The sequence below is a fragment of the Aythya marila genome (genome assembly GCF_965140915.1).
Source record: "Aythya marila genome assembly, chromosome: 15".
NCBI classification, from domain to species: Eukaryota; Metazoa; Chordata; class Aves; order Anseriformes; family Anatidae; genus Aythya; species Aythya marila.
In genome coordinates this window covers 13,564,183-13,584,686 of record NC_139056.1, presented here as the reverse complement: position 1 = coordinate 13,584,686, position 20,504 = coordinate 13,564,183, and the positions used below count along the sequence as shown (strand labels likewise).

Below are 20,504 nucleotides of genomic sequence, written 5' to 3'. Positions count from 1 at the left end.
GGCAAAGTAGTATTTCTAAAAACAATACCTTAATGGCTGCATCAGACTTTTTAAAAATTCTGATTTGGATCTCTAAATGTGCAGCAGTGTTTATGATGCTTTGTGAAAGGAAGACTGAAGCCCTGGCCAAAGCCAAGATCACTGCAGACACACAGTTAGCTATGATGGCCACTGCAATTTAATTACCTGCAACTGACAGACTAGACTTGTTAGCCCCAAACGTGCCTCAAACACACACTTTCAGGGAGCCACAGAGGTCAAAACATTTTTTTGATGCAGCAAATAATTTATAAGCTAAACGATCCAGCTCTTTTTATTTCATTCCATGAATTTGACTTCAGTTTTAGAGAGTAAAAGCTACTGAATTGTCACGATGTTGGCTGTTCTGTTTTACACAAATACTTGCAATATAATATAGAGATTTTCAATATATTGAATAGCAGAAGGAAACAATCTTAAATTAATCATTGATCTCCACAGGATGTTCTGGTGTTCCGTTCCTCAGAAGATCAATTCCTATTTATCTGGATGCCTAAACATGGACTTGGGAGCATAAGGGTTCACAGACAAACAACATATTGTGTTAGCTGAACCACACTATGGAGCTTTCAGCTCCTAAGCAATATAAAATAGTTCAGTCCATAATGAGAAAAATATTAAACACCTTTCATTTTCTACCTGCGAAAAGAAAACATATGGACAACTGGCTGAGGTCATCATCTGATGCAAAGTAACTTAAGAAGAGACTACAAACTGCTTGTAAACTTAAGGTCTGATTTTAAGTGCCCAGATGTAAAAATTCTGGCTTTTATATTGAACCAGACAGAATCCGAGCACTGAGATTCTCTACCAGTGCTCACTACTCACTGTCTTCAAGGGTGCGTAGCAGCTGCGGTGTGCTTCGAGGTCCATCTCCAGGTGTGGTGAAACACAGAACTGACGTATAGTAAGTAGTGTATTTCTTCAGGTTCGTGATACATCCGCTGTGAACACCATGGAAATCAGGAGCAATGGTGACCACAGTCACAGTCTCTGGAGCATCCACTGGCCATGCTAGAAGCTAGAAAATTTAAACATAGATGAGCTCTCATTAGAAGCTGCGTCTATTCAGAACTAAAGTGTGCTTGGCTGCCAAAACCATCTTAATCTGATTGTAAAAAACAAGCAGTACTGCTCAACTATTGTCAGTTCTGATGCTGAACAGATGGATATAATGCTGTTAATATGGTAACAGGAGGGATGTGTATAATACTTACTAGTGATGGGGGATGTACCGATGCCACGAAGGTATTACAATTCTCAATTTCTGCTACTGAACAAGGCCAAAATTATTGAGTGGCTATTTGTGTATTTTGTACAACATGACTCTCTTGTCCCCCACTGGGCTGCTCTGCCTACCCTGAACAATCTTTGCCGCTGAAAGCAGGGTGAAGTAAGAAAGGCAATTTCAGTGCTGCCCTGAGTTTAAAAAAAAAATAAATAAAAATAAATCATATTACAGGGTTCCCTGAAAGATCCCACTGGGCTGGGAAGGAGAAGAGAGGAGAGGGAAAATCCTCCTTCCCTTTCCATAGCCCTCAGCATCCCACTGATCAAGAATTTTACAGTGATTGACTGTGTGCGGATAGCCACACTGTGAATGATTCAAAAGGTTCTGGAACTACAGAAAGAATAGAAAATAATCAGAAAAACGATTAGTACAGTTTTCAACAACTAGGTCCCAAAAGTGAGATTCCTGAAGATATTTTCATGCATTTAAAGTTAACATGCTTGTCAAGCCACACTTCTTCCAGGTTTTAGTCATCTCAGTGGATCTTCTGGGTGATCAACGTTTTTTAGAGTAGAATACCTTATCTCTAAGCACTTAAATGAAGACTTCAAACTTTGAATTTTAAAACGATTTCTGAAATCATCGTAACAACGTAGGGGGCTAAAGTTTTAAAGTGCTTATGAAACTTCTGTTTTGTCCAAAAATCCTTATCCTGTAGGTGTTAAAATCTTAGCACGTTAAAATTCTAGGCCTTACTCAGTATCTGTGTAAATCAGGCTACTTGTATTGATTTCAGGCTCATAAACATGAATAGATACCTGAAATTATTGAGCTGTATTTGACACATTCAGCCGTCTACTGGCTGATAATCAGACTATACTCCTTATAGTCAGAAAGCAGTTAGAGGACTATAAGGACTCATTTTGCTAGAAATATTTCATATTTGAAAGGTGCACTTTTCAACTTCTTGAAATGCAAATAAATTCCAAAGAAAAGATAAAAATGGAATAATGGTTGATGGAATAGTAAGTTTTATTTTCTTTTCTAAATCACCTTTGTGGATTAGATTTGGCATTTATAACTTTGGGGGACTGAACTTCTCTTTCTCAAGTATTTCATTGCACATTCTTCAGAAAACATGCGCAGGAAATAAAGGTGAAGAATTTTGTTAGTAAAAGGACAAAATGGGTTTAACCCTTAGGAAAAGCAAAGGCCTAGCTTTGGCTACTACTGTTTATAAACTATACAAAATAAACTGTGCAATAGAAGTAACTGTCACAAAAATGTTCTCACACAGTCTTCATACTGTAATTCCCATGAAAAAAGCCCATGAAAAATATGAATTACAAAGCTGTTTCAACCTAATGCAATCAAGGAAATACAAGTAAAGAGAAATCGATCATTCCAAAAGTTTTTAATGACAACTGACAAATACAAATAAAGATCTTCGTTATTTTATACAATTGATAATTACATTTAAACTTAAAGGAGAAGCAGCTATGCAATGAAACTAATGATCTTCATACTGAAGCTCTGTGTTTGAATAAAACAAAGAATAAAAATCTAAAATGTGGCTTTTCCAAATCTGACTGAGCTCACCATGTTTGGACTCGCACCAGATAATTATAGCATGTTGCAGTCCGCTGATCCCCAAAGGGCTTTTATTCTCCACAGTCCAAACAGAAGCCAGGTACTACCTCTGTATCGAGGTTTCAGGCTACATTTTTGCAGTCTAAAATCACTGTCAGCAACCCAGTCCTGACAGCTGATCATATCTCTGGGAAAAAGAGACGTATACATCTACTTGTAATACTACTTCAGCAGGGAGATTATGAAAACACCACTGTTCTTTATAAGAAATATATAGATCTGGGCAAAAGTGCTGAAACACATGTGTACCTCTGTCTCAGTTTCTCCAACACTTTCAGACATTCTTAAGAGAAGGATCAAGTCTTCTGAAACTCCTAAAATCCACCTACAATCCTCCAATTCACAGCTTGTCTTCTGAACCACACATCCTTTTCAGCTCAGCGAGCATTTCCTCACACAACACCTAAATCCAGCTCCCTCCTCCCTGTCAACAAAACATACCTGTCGTCCCTTTTCTTCTGCAATTCCTACAAGGTTTCTCTTTGTTCTTTCTATGAATGTTTTTAAACCCTTCCTTTATTACGTCCCCACTGCTGAACCATGGAAGGAGTTTCTATTAAGCAGTCCTTCCTGAGAGACAGAAATAAACCACTCCAGCTACACTTCACTGGGCAGAGGACCACCAAGTGCTCTGTCAAGCACCCTCTACCTACTCTGCACACTGTAAGACATTGCCAGCTGCCCCATCAACAGGGACTCACCATGCTAACACCACGCCATTGAGCACAATTTAAAATTTTACATTTTTACATCTCCAAAATCATCACAGTGGGAAAGTTAAGACAAATATTTAGCGTGACATCTTGGTTCCTAATGAAACGAATGGGAGTTTTGCATTAGAGTAAATAGAAATCTCCAGGCTGATTTAGTGGCACAATGATGTGTCACATTTTAGTGGCACAATGATGTGTCTCCTGCACTATTTGACATCAAACTGCTTTTTGGCTTTGGAAATTCTCCAGGCAAATGATAAAGGTATTAGAACTTTTATAATTATAGTTATTATAATATATATAGTATCATAATATATTACATATATAATAATATAAATATATTAACAATATATAAACCAGCAAATGTTACACGAAGAGCAACAACTGTTGAGTCCTCTCTTAATTTTGCTTCTTAAAATACAGTCATTTTGGACATTCATAGATTATTAAATTCCTAATTTTTGTATATCAGGACTCTTACAGGAAACATTATTTGAAGATGTAGAAATCTTGTTCCTATTTACCTTGTATCCTTGGTTAATACCGTTGATGAACTGCTGGGGTGGAGGGTTCCAGAGGAACTGGATGGTTGTGGAGTTCACGGCTTCGACTTGCACGTTTTGCGGTGGAGCTGTAGGCACTGCTCCCAGTCAGGCAAGAGGAGCAGAATATGAAACAGAATGGAGGAGAGATGAGAGGTCAAAAGAACCTCTTCACTGCCACTCATTAGTCTCAAAGTAATACCAAGCCTGAGAAAAGGATGCACTTCCTGTGATATGGTACCCATCAATGATTTGCAAAGAATGGTAATTGAGTTATTTCTCATTCTGTATCAGAAATTCTTTCAGGGGGAGGGGATGAAATGCTTTCAGTAGCATATAACTCCTCAGATGAGTTTTTCATAAAACTTGACACAGGAACTAGGTAATGATAGGTGAACACATCTCTTTCAATTATCCATGACTGCACAGAGAATGAAATTTCACTAAGAAACTTCCTGAGAATTTCTCTTAATACCACACAATTCCCCAGATCAAACTAGCAAATGTGGGGTCCGCACAATTAAATTTACAATTGTGAATTATAATCTAGCAACACCATTTATTATTTACCACTGCTTAAAAATTAGGACCAGGCATATCATATGCAATAGATTTTTCATGGGAATTGGAGATATTTTATCTTGATACTGTATTCACTCACATATATTAAATTTATTATATATAATCCGAACCAATACAACCTCTAATCTATTTAAACTTGTGTAAACTTTTCATGTCAAGTACTTATTTAGGTAGATTATTTCTTCAGTACAAAAGCGAAAAAAAAAAAAAAAAGCTTGGAACATTGAGGCATACTGGCTTCAAAAAACAACAACAACACAACCCACGATGTAAGTATTTTACCATTTAACATAATGTCTCTTTAAATATCTTCCAGGCAATTTCTTCAACTCATTGCTTTAGGATGTCATTTCTTTAGTTCTCAAGAGGAAGTAATACTAATAGTCAGGTCTATTTTTCCGAAATTATCAATTTCATAGTAAGTTTAAGAAGAAAATTGCTATTTGATTAAGAAAAGAAAAAGTACTAATACCCTTTGAATCCTAAAAAATAAGTTTAGTAAAGCTTCAAAAACATGACTATTGACAGCCACACGCATTTGTATTCTGTAAAAGAGGATCAATCCACAAGTGATTTTGAAGCTTGAAAAGCTTTGTTCCTTCTGCTTCCAAGAGAAACTTTCTACCAAAGCCCAATGACCTATGCTTCTAAAAAGTAACCACAGTTCCAACTGAGAAATGCTGGTTTGTTCCATACTTTTCAAAAACAGGTCACAAACTTTAAAAGCTTCAAAGTACTTTTTGGAAATTGAGTCTTTGTATAGAGGAGAAATCAAGACATTAAGTTCAAAAATGTAAAAATGTCCCTTTGTCCACCAAAAGCTTTGTGTGAAAGAGACATCCAGGTCCATTATTCTTAACTGGTGTACAAGCTATAGTGAGGTTGCTGCCAACAGTGCTAGGACAGCGTACACCTAGTCAAAGACATCCACAACCTAGAAATATCAACACAGAAATCTGGAGAGATCCAGGAAGATGTGAGGTTTGAAATGATAAGGATATCCACTTTCATGCCTTGTGGCACTAAAACTCTCTGATGGCTTCTGGCTTGAAAATTTAGCTCTGCACATTTCTTTCTTTAACCTCAGAAATATTGTATATTATTCAGAATCGCCTTGCCCTAATTTAAAACCCAATGTCACAATTTATGAACTATGTTCAATTATTGAGTTCTAAAACCAGAATTTATCTGATACTACTCTAATTTCTTGTTAGAATCTAGGTCCTATTTCCAGCCATGCATCATAATTGCCTGTATGTTTTTGGAAAGTTACAATAATCTTACCAATCCGTACACATCAAAGTTTTTGTAGTTAAGAGATTCACCAAATCATCCTGATATACAAGTCACTATACAGTCATAATGAGCTGCTTTGGCTACATTCCCCTACTATTTTTTTTTTTTTTAATTATTCATGTTCTTTGATGAAACTGTTTATTATGAGAGCCATGATTTACTTCACTTTGCTTTTGTGTTCAATGCTTTGTATAACTGATAGCTAATGTAAGAATTTTTAAAATCAAAATTCATACTTTCCTGCATATTAGAATATTTTGATGTTGTAGCTGCCAGAGATTTGTTATTGCAGAAGAAAATTGTATAGGAAACCTTCAAGTTAGTTTATTATCAGAAAGTCATCTGAATATCATAGGGAGATTAATCTCCTTCTGTCATTAAGGCTGAACAGCCGAGCATCCTCCTCTCCACTCATTTCCTTCTGTCGAAGTGCTACATTACAACTCTATTTATATGTGCTAAGTTGATTTTGTAACTTATAAAAACTACACAGAAAGTCTATATCTAACCCATACGCTGTTCACTGACAACCACAGTCAAAGAAATACAGAATTTAGCAGAGGTATGAAGAGTTTGTTGCTCCCAGAACACCAGTAACATACAGGTGACCACTGATGGAAGAGTCAGCAGTACAGCCACTGCCAACCAGGGTACTCCCATTGTCTTCATCCTCCTAAAACACTTACTAGCATGCACACTGCTCGCTTCATTTCTGGGGGCATTTTCTTTACTGCAGAACTCCACAAATGCTGTATGATCAATAGCAAATTTCCAGTAATTTCAATAACATGAGGATTTTATTCTAGGAGTCTGACAAAAATACTTTTCATAATACTGCAAATTTTTCAAAATACTGCAATTTTTTGAGAGGAAAAAACCTGCATCAGCACGCCTCAAGTTTTCATTTATAGTCCTTATTGTAGCACATCTTGAAAGAGCCCAGGCAGGCACTTTAGGATAGGTTTACTGTAGTTTTGGAAATGTGGAAAACCAAATATACTAGTTATTTATTTTAAATAGTGAAATATTTTTCTTTCATTAGAGGATAATTTTCTGAAACACAAATAAATAATCACAGCACAAAGAGTACCTGCTATGATAAGAGAAGCGGTAAAAATCATGACCAGAAAATATAAACCCTTCAGAATACTGGAAACCACGATTTGTATTACAATTCATCTTTAAAATCTTTATTGAAGAATCAACATCTGCATCACAATGAATGAATTTAAGAGATGGAAAGAATATGGTCTGTCTAAGATGCATAAGCTTAATTATACTGCAGAAGATGTAATATAATACATTTCTATATTTTTAATCAGTAAAATATTGGCATCATGACCTCAAATTTACTTCAAAGTGACAGGATAGAGTTCTTCTTTTATGTCCTGATCTTAAAGACTTTCTTGGTATTTGAATAGTTTTGCATTAAAAAGAAAAAGTTTGACAGAGCTGACCTTCTGGTCATTTCTAAACTCAGATACTTTTCCAAGATCACAGTTAGCACCTTGCTGAAGCTGCAACTGTCTGCATTAAGAATTTCCTAATTTAGTGGTGGATGGTTATCCTCCTCCTACAAGTTTCTTGTTGTCAAGCAGTACAAGAGCTACCAATGTCAAACAGTTGTTTCAAAAGTAATCCCCATGTGTTTACATACTCAATTTTAAAATCTGATCTTCATGATGTTTGCAAGTATTCCTAAACCATCTCACACCGGAGACCCACCTGGGAGTCATCTTGGAAGTGCAGATCAAATTGGTCAGACAAAACCAACTGTTACTTTCTTCCCTATAAAGTTCACGCGGTTGGAAATCTGTTAAGAGCTCAGCTCCCGGGACTGCAAGCTAATGTGCAGCATTCTAAGTAGAAAAGGTCATGGAAGCACTCTAGATAAAAGCCATTAAAAGGGTTTGGCTGACAAGATAATTGAGAGAAGAGAAGGCATTAAGGTTAAGCATGTGTACATGTAATTATTCTGTCTGTAGCTATGTGCAAATAGCATGTAAACCCTGCACAGATTCCAACGGACAGACTGCTGGTCTTAAATACCGACCTTCAACAAAGGCTTGTGGAAAAGCGCCCTGCTCCTTCCAAGCTCCTTGCTGGCAGCTTCCATGTCTTAGCAAGGCAGGCTCAGGGAAACGCAGGTTTTCCTCTATGTGAGGGTTCAGTTTTTCCTTCAATGCACTGGCTTGAGGTGCTAAGCCTCACCCACTGGGAGCCGTGGGGAGAGCCTTGTACAGGAGCGTGCTACTCCTTCTGCAAAGCCTTTTCCCCTCCGCACCTGGCCGACAACATTTGCTCTGCTTGGAACTGCAGCAGGTGCACAGAAACAGTGGTCTCTGCTGTTCTACGTGTGCCAATATTTGAAATTCAAAAGTGTGAGGTTTGGCATCAACTGAAGAGTTTTGCTTCCTGCAGCTAGGAAATGCCTTTTTCCCTTTCTCACATGCTTCTCACAAGGACCAAGTTTTACTTCTTTAGTAAGAGCTGGAAGCGAGAAGCCTCACCAAAAACAACTGGTAATTCACAACCTTTGTGAAATCATTAAAAACAACAACAACAAAACAATAGATGGGAAATGACACCTAACAGTGGTAAGACTGAAAGCTATAAAATCCAGATGCTGCAACTCCAACCTGCTTCTGCTCAGGAGCAGCTGGGCCAGAATGACATTCAGGGATGCTTCCTGGCTGTTGGTAAGTTCCCCAAACAAAGTGAATAATGAAGATGATTTTAGCAAAAATGTGTAAGGGAAAATTAAGGACTCTTTTACCTGAGGCAAACTGAAATGCTTGTAGAGGACACCCCTTATTCCGAGATTTCCATTTCAAGATTACTTCCTACATAAAGGAGGAAGTTTTCAGTCAACTGAAACAGATAACAGATTTGTCCAGTTCTTCTATCTCAGTCCTTATGAATTTATCTAATTCAACTCCTACTGCCTGTGGAAAAAGCCACTTTGGACCTGCTGAATAGTACCTTGTGCTTCTGTCCTTCCCTGTACTCCATCAAGACTCACTAGTCTGGTGACTCTCCCAGCCTTTTACTCAAAAAGGGCCTTTTCTGGCCTTTCAAGGTGTCCGTACACAGCAAGTAGGGAAAATAAAATAATATCAAACTACATGCTGAGGCTTATAAACTTCAGGATATAACACTGGCTTTTGGAATATGCATCAAAAGAAACACTTAACAGCTAAATTAGAAATAAAAGTAGGTTAATTCCAATGTAAATTGTCTAAGAAAAGCTCTGTCTCTACTTACAAGCCTTGCCTTGGCTAAATCTACATCCAGTGTTGGATGTTTTTCAAGGAGAGACAAGCGCAGAAGTATTCATGCTAGTGAGATGAAAGGGACAGTAAAAAATGGAAGATTCTCAAATCAGCCTGCAGGAAAAGGTAAACATGTCCAACAGTACTGAGCAGAGACAGTATCAGCGCTATCCACAAAGATGTTTATACATCTCACAAAGCTACTCATATGAAAAAGTATTGGAAAACTTCAGTTTGTCATATGGCAATGAGAAGTCCTGCAGGACACTGTTTAACTAAGAAAAATTTGCCCTATGCAGGAGGCTGGCACAAATCCCTGTGAAAAGTAATATCAAAGTAAGGAACAGCTGGAGAAGCTCTGATGAAGAAAGACCTATATACCCAGAGCATCAAAGGATTAGGCTGAATATCACTCTGAAAAGACTTTCAAGATTTAGAGACAGTCAAACTGTCTGACCCTAGTGCTAGGAAGTTCAGTGTTTTGCCAGTAAGTCTTTCTGACATTTTGTCTAGCTGACATTATGTGCCAGTCTCGCTACAAGTTTAGATCACTCAGCATCTTGCAAGTTTGGCTATATTCTAGAAACTGGCGATTTTTGAAGAGCTTTGAGCAGCTGATTAGTTATCAGTGGCTAACACAATGCCAGAGGACTAATAAGGGATTAATGGACTGGGTTCTGGTATAAATCCACAGCTTATATGGCCAGTCAATATTCTTCCCGACGAAGATGCCAATGTGCTGATCTGCTCCTGCCAACGGCTTGATCTGCTCCCAGTGTTCATTTCCTGCCAGGCTTTGACTGCACCACACATTTGATTAATATGAGGTATTTCAGGTATTTTTCATCAGCAGACAGACAGGTTCTTGCCAGCACAGCTCACATCATTTAATGCTTGTCAGAAGAGAGGTGGTGGTGGTCATAGTAGGAGAGGGGGATGGATGGGAGTGTGTCTTTGACATTTATCTCGGCTCACATTAAAATCGGTGTATGATTTACAAGGCAGTTTTACACACTGCTTTTTCTCACTCTTGCTGGTTTGGTTTAGGAAGGACAATCTAGAGCAAGAAACAACCACTGGCCTTTCCTGTCATTTCCCAACTACAAGACAGACAAATAAGCAGGGTTATGGACAGGTAGGGCGTTACTTATTGAGACTTTATTTTAATCCAATTTCACATGATCCTGATACCACTCAACCTTTCTTCTTTTCAACTCTAGATGTAAAAAGGCTTCAAACTCTTTTTACAGCAGACTTCAGTGATTTGCACAGATATCCAGAAGGGCATTGACTAGAAAATACAGCATCCATGAAGTAATTATTTATTGCTATTATCAAATAATGTTATAAAATAAATAACAAAGATCCTTTTTCTGTTGTTGTTGTTCATGTCTACCCACACTTGATCAGTTAGGATATAGATAGAAACTGTATAAACAGGCCACTGCAGGTTGTACTGCAGTCTAAACATTCTTGATAGTTAATATGAATGCAGGGCTGATTACTCTTAATTTATAACAGAGGATTTATATCCTTATAAATGACAACAGACAGCCAATCAATAAAGGATGATAATAACAGCACATAATATCAAGGGAAATTAGAGTCAGTTGCAGGGTTTAAGAAAAAGAGTGTGAAGTCCAAACCTGAGTCTTAACAGATGGAAGGCTAAGGTGATGTGATAGCCTAAAATGTCCAAATAAACAAAGTAATGAACTGCAAACATATTCACAGAATAGATTCAAATTCTTTGTGCAAACCAATTCTCAGCAGAGAGCTGGTCTTTAGTGGGATACAAAACATTAATCCTGGCTGTAGAGAGAAGACTTTGGAAAAAGCATTTCAAGGTCTGCTATAAATACTTCTAGAAAGAGGTTGAATGTTTAGACTCCTCTAAACTGTGAAACTTCAGATGCCCTAAGACAAAATATGGATAGCTTCCTGTTTTAATTATTGTGGTTAATTACTATTGCATGCAAATAATCTTTTCTTAAAGATCTCCCTACAACTCAAACTGTATCTAATCACATTATAAAGTACTCCTACTAACAATTAACAAACAACTACACAATTTTCACTGATTATAAATTAACTGATGTACTATAAACTGCAAGCTTCTAAAATAGTTTAATTGTTTTATGACCAGTAGAGACCACATACTGTCCAGTGCTCAGAATCCAGCATAGCCCTGCCATTATGAAATATAAAAAAGCTTTAAGGGCTTGGTACTTAATTATCCTACAGATTTTTATACCAATCTAGAGGTGTAAACATGCCTTACACTGGTTGTAAAAAGTAATTACATATCCTTTTTTTGAAGCAATTTATATTCTTTTTAAAGCACTTACCAGAAAGGTGTGGAAGAGCCATAGCATAAAAATTAAGGCTCTGATGATCATTCTGTCTTCCTCTTTGCAAATGTCTGAAATGCATCATCCTTGAACTGCTATCAAACATACTTTCTCCAAAGGCTCTATTTCTCTTTCTACAGTTCCTTTCAAATTTATTCCAAATTTCTAAATCAAGTTATTCTGTGATGATCAAAAATAATGATGCTGGTTTGCTCTGCATTTGTCTCCTGTATTACGTATGTGGCATACTGCATATCTTGACTGCCATAAACCCAATTCCTTGACATATTTCCTATGCCTCTCCTGTCAGAGTAGTCTCAGCCACTGCATGTCACATATCCTATAAATCCATTCCACGGGACCCACAGCTTTTTCTACAACAGAGAGAGCAATAGAGTCTCTGCTTAGGCACTTGAAACTTGTAGGTGTTTTCTACTTCTTTCCAACCCAACAAAGATGTCTTTCAAATATGACTGAACTGACCATTCATTTTACAATTGTTAGGTGGGACTATCGGAGAGTGCATATTCTCCTTAGGAAATTGTGCTTTGACACATACAGTTCCGATTTGCTCACCTCCCTGTAAAGTGTACTCTGTCACAGGTCTGCTGAATGCTCCCAGCCCAGCTCCATTGTAAGACGCCACCTGGATTTCATACTGGGTCCAAATGATCAGGTCTTTCACTAAGCAGTAGTTAATTTCTGCACTGGTGATGTTCTTATACTGGTATTCTCCAGGGAGGCCAGCCAGGCGATACCTACCATATGGGAAGAAAAATTTGCTGTTAATTAGTCGGTATCAATTATAGAAAATATCCAGACTAGCAAAATAGCTTCCTTTGTGAAGAAGCAATATTCACACTTTTACAGCCAAATTATACAAAGAATAATGAAAAGTTATCAGAAACAACAGACTAACTGCTGATAAGACCACATCTTGTTTGACTACTATAGTATTTATAATGTGATCTCACTGAGATTACATGCATAGACCTAAACAAAATGGGTATTTTAACCTGTTTTATGGCTGTGGAAAAATTACAGCTTTTTAAATGTGGCTTGTCTAGTAAAAAATGTGATTTAGGAGAAAAAAAAATAGCCCCAATGTGATTTTTATCAGGGTGCTGCTGTAAATCAGCTTGAGGAATGTTTTTTTTCCTTCTCTGAAATCTGAAAAGGAAGAACTCAGGCAGGCTCTGACCTTCTAGAGCTACAGGCACTGCCATCTCTGGCTTCCACCAGGATTCACATCAGAGCATGATTAAAATAAAGACTGAATACATTTGAGATTGAAGGACTGGTTAAGCACAAGAATTCCTGGAGGAGGGCTGTACCAAATAAGGCTGAGTGGTAGACATCCTGATAAACTTTCTACTAAGGCATGGAAAGCTGGAAAATGGAATATATTTTTCCCTGTAAAAACTGCGTTGCAGAAAACAAAGCCCTTTTGATGCATCTATTTAGGCCAAGAAACTACGAAGAATAAATAAATTATAGAAAACAAACAAACCCTGCAAATCTGTGAATGTGAATAATACTGTTTGTTTTCCTTCCTTTATTAAAATGGTACAATGGATGCTTACAATATGCTAATTCACATCAAATCAGAAAAACAGAGACCAAGTAGTAAGGGGCATGAGGCATTACTGTTCCATAGAGCAGACAAATTCAGGAACATTTGAATTCTTATTCACGCACAACTTGTACACGCTCATATTCATCTTTTGCTTCACAATAAGCACCAAAATCTTATTGGCACAGAACAATTTCACTGACATCTTACAGTCTGATCTTAAGTTATCTGAGTTAAATTGGTACAATTTCTACAGCTAGACAACTTCTGCATGTACTTCAGCCGCAAATTTTGTTCTAAAATCTCCTCATAAAGAGATCAGTTCTTAATCACTGACAACCCCTCTTCTCTGTTGAGGAGTTGCTTGCCTGACTGTATTTTGTCACAGTTAATAACATCTGTGATGTTACAATTCCATTTGTGAAACAGAAATGGAAACAAAGAAATATCAGCTCTCAGCTGAGCTTATTGAATCATCTTCATCTTTTCTTTTCTCTCTTTTTTCTTCTTCTTTTTTTTTTTTTTTTGCTTTATATATCTACCTTCTCCTTTCTTTTGTCTCCTGTGAAGGTTGCATGCATCCTGGCAAAATCAATTCTTTGTGCAGCACTGTTTTGTCTCACACCTAGCAGACAAGGTGTGGAGTGCTCCTGTGATTTAATCTATTATGCTGTTAGCATGGCACTCCTCTAAATGCAATACTGCCAGTGAGAAAAAGGGCAGAGGAAGAAGGCCAGTTCAGAAATGTCATGTCTTCACAATTTTTCTCACCATAGACTTTGATGTATACTCTGTATGACTTGTGCAGTGCACCTTCACTTTTAAAGATCAGGTGCTCCATCAATTTAGTATCTTGCATGTCTTCAGCATTGGGTCTGTAGGATGCACAGTGGTTTTCATTTTGTTATACCTTAATACTATAGATATCAGCGCAGGAAGACCTTTCTTCAGTGCACATATTGTTGTGGCCATGTATTTTGACTTAGAAGAACAGCTTGGTTTATTGCCTGGGACAGTTGTGCTTTTATACGATAATCTTAAATTCTTTTTGATTAAATGCTTTCTTTGTGGTCTAGACAAAGCACATAGACATCAAAAACATTCACAGATTGACCATAATGAATATGATCAGTCTCTAGTAAAATAGAAAGAGACGTTATAGGGAGGACCAGGATCAATTATGCTAATAATTGTTGGCATCACCGAAAATGCTCTACAGAGAAAACAGATAAGATTGCCAGAAGTGGGAGGCTGTAGGATTGCTTTCTCAAAGGACTTAATGTTGAGACTGGTTAACTCACTACGAGTAGCTAAGGAGTTAATCCTATCATCAGGTAGACTGGTTTGAAGGAAAGAACTGTACAGACAACATTTGTACCCTGTGCAAACTGGTACCCAACTCTCATGACAAAATTTCAGCTACAGACAGAAGCTAAAGCATCTTTCCCCACCTGTCACTAATGACCAGCACAGCTTTCAAATTGAGTCCATCTCTTAAATCCACAGGCACTTGCACAAGTGGCTCACTACTATAAAAGCTTCTGTGCAGGTGACAGGGAGATTAACAGACTTCAATTCTGCCTAAAGAGCGAAGGAACTTTCCAGCTCTATTTTGGGAACTCACCAACACTAACATTGCAAAAGCATTCCCACCCGTGCCAGCAGAAGTAGGAGCACAGAATGAACAGGGTGTTGGCATTTAGACTGTAGCATTTAATTATATTTCAGTAGGCCTGGAGGACACTACATTAAAAATGTCAGCAACCTGCCTACAATAGGCTGTAACCATCAGTCGGAAATATGTCAGTGGTGGTACAGTGCTTGGGAATTTCCCACAAATATTCTGATTTAGATAATGTGTCCCTTTCTAAAGGTAAGGTCCTAGCTGGCTGCTAGTATTGCACAAAACATAGGAAGCCAGTAGACTGTAGATGAATTGGGTGTAGATGAATTCTGTTTCTCTTTAATAAATACAGCTGAGATTGAAAGAATCGTACTCAACTAACCAATTTTCAAAACCAGATCAAGGTCTTCCACAGATCAAGGTCTGTCATGAAGCATTACCTGTCATTCCTCCCTCTCCATTTTGTTTGGCAGAATACTGAAGGTTATTGATTCTATTCTTGCTCTTCCATAGAGCAGGAGCCCTTTGTGACTTTGTTAAGGTAATTCACCTCTCTATCAGTAGGCTGAGATTGCAATACACACGTATACATCTGCAGCGCATAGGCTGCACTGTACCAACTTCCCTTGTAAACACTTTTAGTTCTTGGTGTTTCACTTCACTTCACTTTAAAAATGGAAAAAAATTATCAGGATGCTGAGAGTCTCCATAGGATGCTAGTCCACACAGCAGGCCCATTCAGAGTAGCTATCAGAGTAAAAAACAAACCAGTGTTCACTAACTCTTTAGTAAGACCGGCCAGAATTCAAATGTCTGCACCCTTGGGATCATTTGAACAGAGGCAATTTCTCATCTGTAATAAACCAACGCAGCAATGGCATTTTTAAATAATAACTAACATATTTAATGGAATTAAGAATAGTTTTTCAATAGCTTATTCAAACACAGCATTAAGAACTCCCTCATGCATACAAGAATTGAGCTCCAGGCTTTCCAGGGTAGGAAATTGCTTACCTTAGGATGTACCCATGAAGAACTCCGTTATGTTCGCTTTCAGGAGGAGGTTGCCACTGGACCATGATAGACTGATTAGTGCGCCCACTGGCCACTATGTTTTTAGGTGGGGCACTAGGTGGCTCCTCAGGCAGCATCAACCTGAATATAAAACAACGTGAGGGAGGTGGGTGTTGAAATAAATGATAGGTAACATTTCTATTTCATGTATCCAACTCCATGTGAACCAGTATCGTTTATCAAAGTCTGATCACTAGAAAGAAATATAATGCTGATCAAACTGCTGAAGACATGCATGAAATAGTTACAACAAATCAACATAATAAGAAATCAGTTAAGCAAGCAACAAGACAGACAGCTGAGGTAACCTTATTCTCTCTGAATCACCCAGGCTGCTACAACTCTTTAAAAAGATTACAAGCCTGAATGAGTTAGAGCTCAGGTCCAGTATCTGTGACTCCTTCCAAATTGTTTCTTTCAGCTCTTTCAATATTTTTCATATCAAACTCTTACATTTTGAAAAAGCCATTTAGAGTTCAGCTGTTCTGCAATTCAAGCTCACAGCAAGCTTCGGTTCACATAGGAAGGGGGATGCATTTGAAACCAAATTTGATGAAGCCATCCTTCTATGTCACATCTGGGTGAATTGCAGAAGTGACATTGCAATGATTGGGTGAAAGCTGTACTCCTTCCAGGGCTAACTGCAGTGACTTAACACAATAAGAAAAAAAATATTAGGGTTGCACACACTTATTTGACCATCTTCCAAGATTCTGTTCAGCTGATACACTGGAAATATGAGGGCACCTCTCCCATTGTGTGCTGATATCCTGCACCACCTAATTGCCATTATCACCAATTACTAGCAGCTGCAGAGCACTCTCCAGAGGCTTGGGTAATGATAACTGCTCCACTTCCCAGTTACTGTGCAAAAGATAACTTTACGCTATTCACTCACAACAGTCAGCATTTTTTTTTTTCGTGGAGTACATAGGAATGTATTTTTACTGTACCTGCTGGTCTCAGCGCTGTACTGGCCTTTTCCCACCTGGTTAACTGCACATACTCTAAACTGGTAGGTTCGGGCTGGAGTTAGTCCACTCACAGTGACACCAGTCATTTTGGGGTCAAGATTTGATAGGTGAACCTTCCAGGGAGAATCTGTTGGAATAATTAACATTTGAGAGAGACCGGAGTGCTTGTTAAAAGCGCTGCAGAAGTGAGAAATTGTCTCTGACTGCACAGAGCTCTTTGTGTTTGTTTTCCTCAGAGGAACTTTGGAAAGAAGTTTCTTTTTCAGCAAAAGAAACCTTCCTGTCAGCACACACGGTTATGCAGATTGCACATTTGTCTACTGGAAAGTGATGCTGCACATGTCATGGCATAATAAATAAAAACTATATTCATTAACATTTTAATAAAAGAGGAAACAAGCATGATAAAGACAGATGGGCTGTGTATTTCACAACCCATCTGTTTGGCAGGCCATTACAACACCACACCCATGAGTGGCTCTGGTGGAAGGACTGTAATGAAATTCACAGGCAGTTTGGAATATTGTTGTACCCAGCTTGCAGGCAGGTGTAGAAGCATTACACTCTCTGCCAAATCAGCCCTTTGCTGTAAGACTTGAGAAAGCTTCTGCTGCAGATCCTACGTCTGCAATTTTTTTTCCTGGAGATAGTATATGGCATTCAGTCTAATCATTTCCTAGGAAGGTTCCCTGATATAAACAGTCCCAGCAGTACCATAAAACCCTTGTTGTCAGTTCACATACTTCACATACCGAGCTCCTCTGATGCCCGAACTATATTTTCAAGTTTTCAAAGAGGTCAGAAATGAAACATGTTGAAAATTAAATATACTGACTTCTTTTCTTCCTGGGCTGATGTCATATATTCTCTCCAAAGTCACGACTGAAACCGTCAAGGAGATGTGACATTTGGTCTGTGTTGCAACAGTACAGCAATGGAATCAGCCAACTTAAAGATTTGCTCAGATTTTAAATAATACCAGCTGTTTTCATGCTCCCTGCTCAAAATTACAAACACTTTTGGAAATTACTGAGGAGCTAGCTGTAGATTTTGGCAACATATCTGTGCATGTTGCTCATCAGAAGTGCATCGCAGCTCCTGGCAGGTGACCTAGACGTCTGCCTGAAAATGAAGATGAGATGTCCCACATGTAGAAAGCTGCTAAACTTCACACCAAGATGTAAACCACCAATTTAGTGCTTTTCTGGCAGATTCCTTAGAAAGTTTAAGTCCACTGGGGTGTGATGCCTTTTGGGTTATAAACACTGCATCTTCAAGTTATTCAGAATATATTTACTCCAGTAGTGGCTTTCTGAGAAAAAAGTCCTTTTTAACAGGAAAACTGACAGAGCAGAATACTGGGAATGTTGGAGAGGGACATTTGCACAGCAGTCAAGTTCCATCTTTGCCAATTGTTGTTGATTTGCCATCAGTCGCTTCTGCTGCAAGATCTGGAGCGCAATTCATCTTAGCTGAACACTGGGCTTCTTTTAGAAAAAGGATACCTGTGCTGACATTGGCTAGGAGTTTTGTGCACTCTAGTTCCTTCTTTCTTTAATCAAGCTTCTCATGAGACTTTACAAATAACTGTTTACCTTGTTACACCCAGAGTGCACAGTAACAAATCAAGACAAGCCAAAGTTAAGGTATGGCTGACTTAGTAAGCTGCCTGAAGCAGCTGCATTAAGAAAACGGAAGAACAGACAACACTAAGAGAGCAAAATACCCTTGTATGAGCTACTTGGGTAGTGGTCCATTTCCTAGAGCAAATCAGTTTCATTTGTTTACTGCTAGTGTAAACACCACCTGAGAGTGCTTAACCCAAGCAGTTCAATGTAGTGAGCAGTTTGATTCAACAACAGGGCCTATTAATCTCTTCAGCACCTTGGGGCTTTGCTCTGTTTATATGCTGCATCTGTAGAATACTTTATTTATTCTTTTTCCTCTCCTGGTGGAAGATAAAAGATCTAGCAGGAAGAGAGATTAAACTGAAAACTAATATAAACGAACCCTATTCATCTCTTGGGCACTCTGATTCGTAAAGGAAAGTGGTTTGGGGGGGATTTGCTTGCTCATGGAGCAGTGGATACAGTGAGAGAGTATCTTTAAAATTTAAATGTCAAGGTTTTTTTCTTGACAATTAATAAACTAAACATTTTGAGAGTCTGTTTCCCCACTTTAAATCCAGAACAAACCCCAGTATTGTACAGAAGTTCATTTTACCATGTAGAAAAGCAATTCTAGCATTGGAAACGTTCCATAAGATTTTCAACACTGACTCTCTTCTCCTTCAGGGATGACTGTCACTTGCCTGTCCCAGGAAGCCTGGAGAAGTTCCACAGTGACAAGAGACTTGCCAGGTCAAACTATTAAATAAATCTCTGTTATATTGAGCAGACTCCACTAATCCTTCATTTAACTTAAGCTGCCCAGAAAGTACGCTGGGCTTTGCTTGCTTGCTCTTCTGCTGTAATTGCCACTCTCCAAAAAACTTTCATGTTTAGTTGTCTGTCTTCTTAAGGATATTGGGTATTTTGAATTAACTCCGATGGCCTCTCCAAGTTAATTTATTGGAAACCAAGAATCTCACAGGCTATTCTCTAGCTTATAATATGATTTTTCACCTTTGAGAAATGACTTTTGTTCTGTTAAGAATTTTGGATTCATTTTTGATACATTTGATAACACTGGTTACTCACCTACCAAGAGGTATTTCTTCTATATTTTCCTATCTATCTCACAACTCTTGCACTAATTGCAAATTCCTCAAGAATCATTTCCAATTTGATATTACAGAATATATCTATTGCAGAAATCTAATTTTTGCAGCTTTGGAGTACATTTCCGTCTCCTTTCTTCTCCAAGGGTTTAGCACTGACAGTACTATTGGAATTTACTGTCCTACTGGAGTTTACTGAATTTGTCTTTTATGACAATATGATATTGCAAAAAGCTCAAATAAAAATGAATTGGCTCATCCTTCCTTTGGTAGGACTTCAACAAGGTATATCACTGGCCTGAGAAAAGTATCTGTTTGCACTATTGCATATAGGCCTGCATCACTGTTGTAACAAACAAGAGTTTTGCTTTGATTTTTGCAAAGATTTACCTATGTGTTCAATTTTTATCATTGGAATATTCCTACCAAATTCAGCAAGACAACTCACAGACTTTCAGTTAAGCTCGTACAGATGCTCTTCATAGGAGCTTTAATTATCTCCTCATTGAAATGACGTGATGAATAGGGAGAGTTGTATCATTACATCGCACAGATATCCCAGAATACAATAAAACAAAAATGGGCTTTTGTGTTAACTGTACTCAGCAGAATTCTCTAAGTATTAATTCACTTGTTCAGATAAAAAAACAGTCAGCATAATTTTTGATTAATCCTTGAAATCTAAACTTTTTTTTGGAATAAAATATACGGAATTCCTTCTAACACCATGAAGATTCTCCGCTGGAATTCCTCAGTATGCTGCAACAGGGGTTAAACAGGTCACAAAACATCCACAAATTATGTTGGTGCAAATAACAACTTATGCTACTATTTATTTGAAAATCCTATTTCAAATGGAGGTTC

General features: G+C 38.0%; 1 protein-coding gene across 2 annotated transcripts in view; it reads right to left on the bottom strand.

Annotated features, from left to right (window-relative positions):
• Positions 1-20,504, bottom strand: part of SDK1 (sidekick cell adhesion molecule 1) — a 396,992-nt gene that overhangs the window by 104,267 nt on the left and 272,221 nt on the right. For both annotated transcript variants that reach the window (XM_082772472.1, XM_082772473.1), the window contains exons 15-19: positions 16,901-17,048; positions 15,888-16,028; positions 12,253-12,434; positions 4,158-4,273; positions 868-1,060 (exon numbers count right to left, since the gene is read on the bottom strand). In XM_082772472.1, the coding sequence (XP_082628598.1) occupies positions 868-1,060; positions 4,158-4,273; positions 12,253-12,434; positions 15,888-16,028; positions 16,901-17,048 (780 nt within the window). The remainder of the gene's footprint in view (positions 1-867; positions 1,061-4,157; positions 4,274-12,252; positions 12,435-15,887; positions 16,029-16,900; positions 17,049-20,504) is intronic.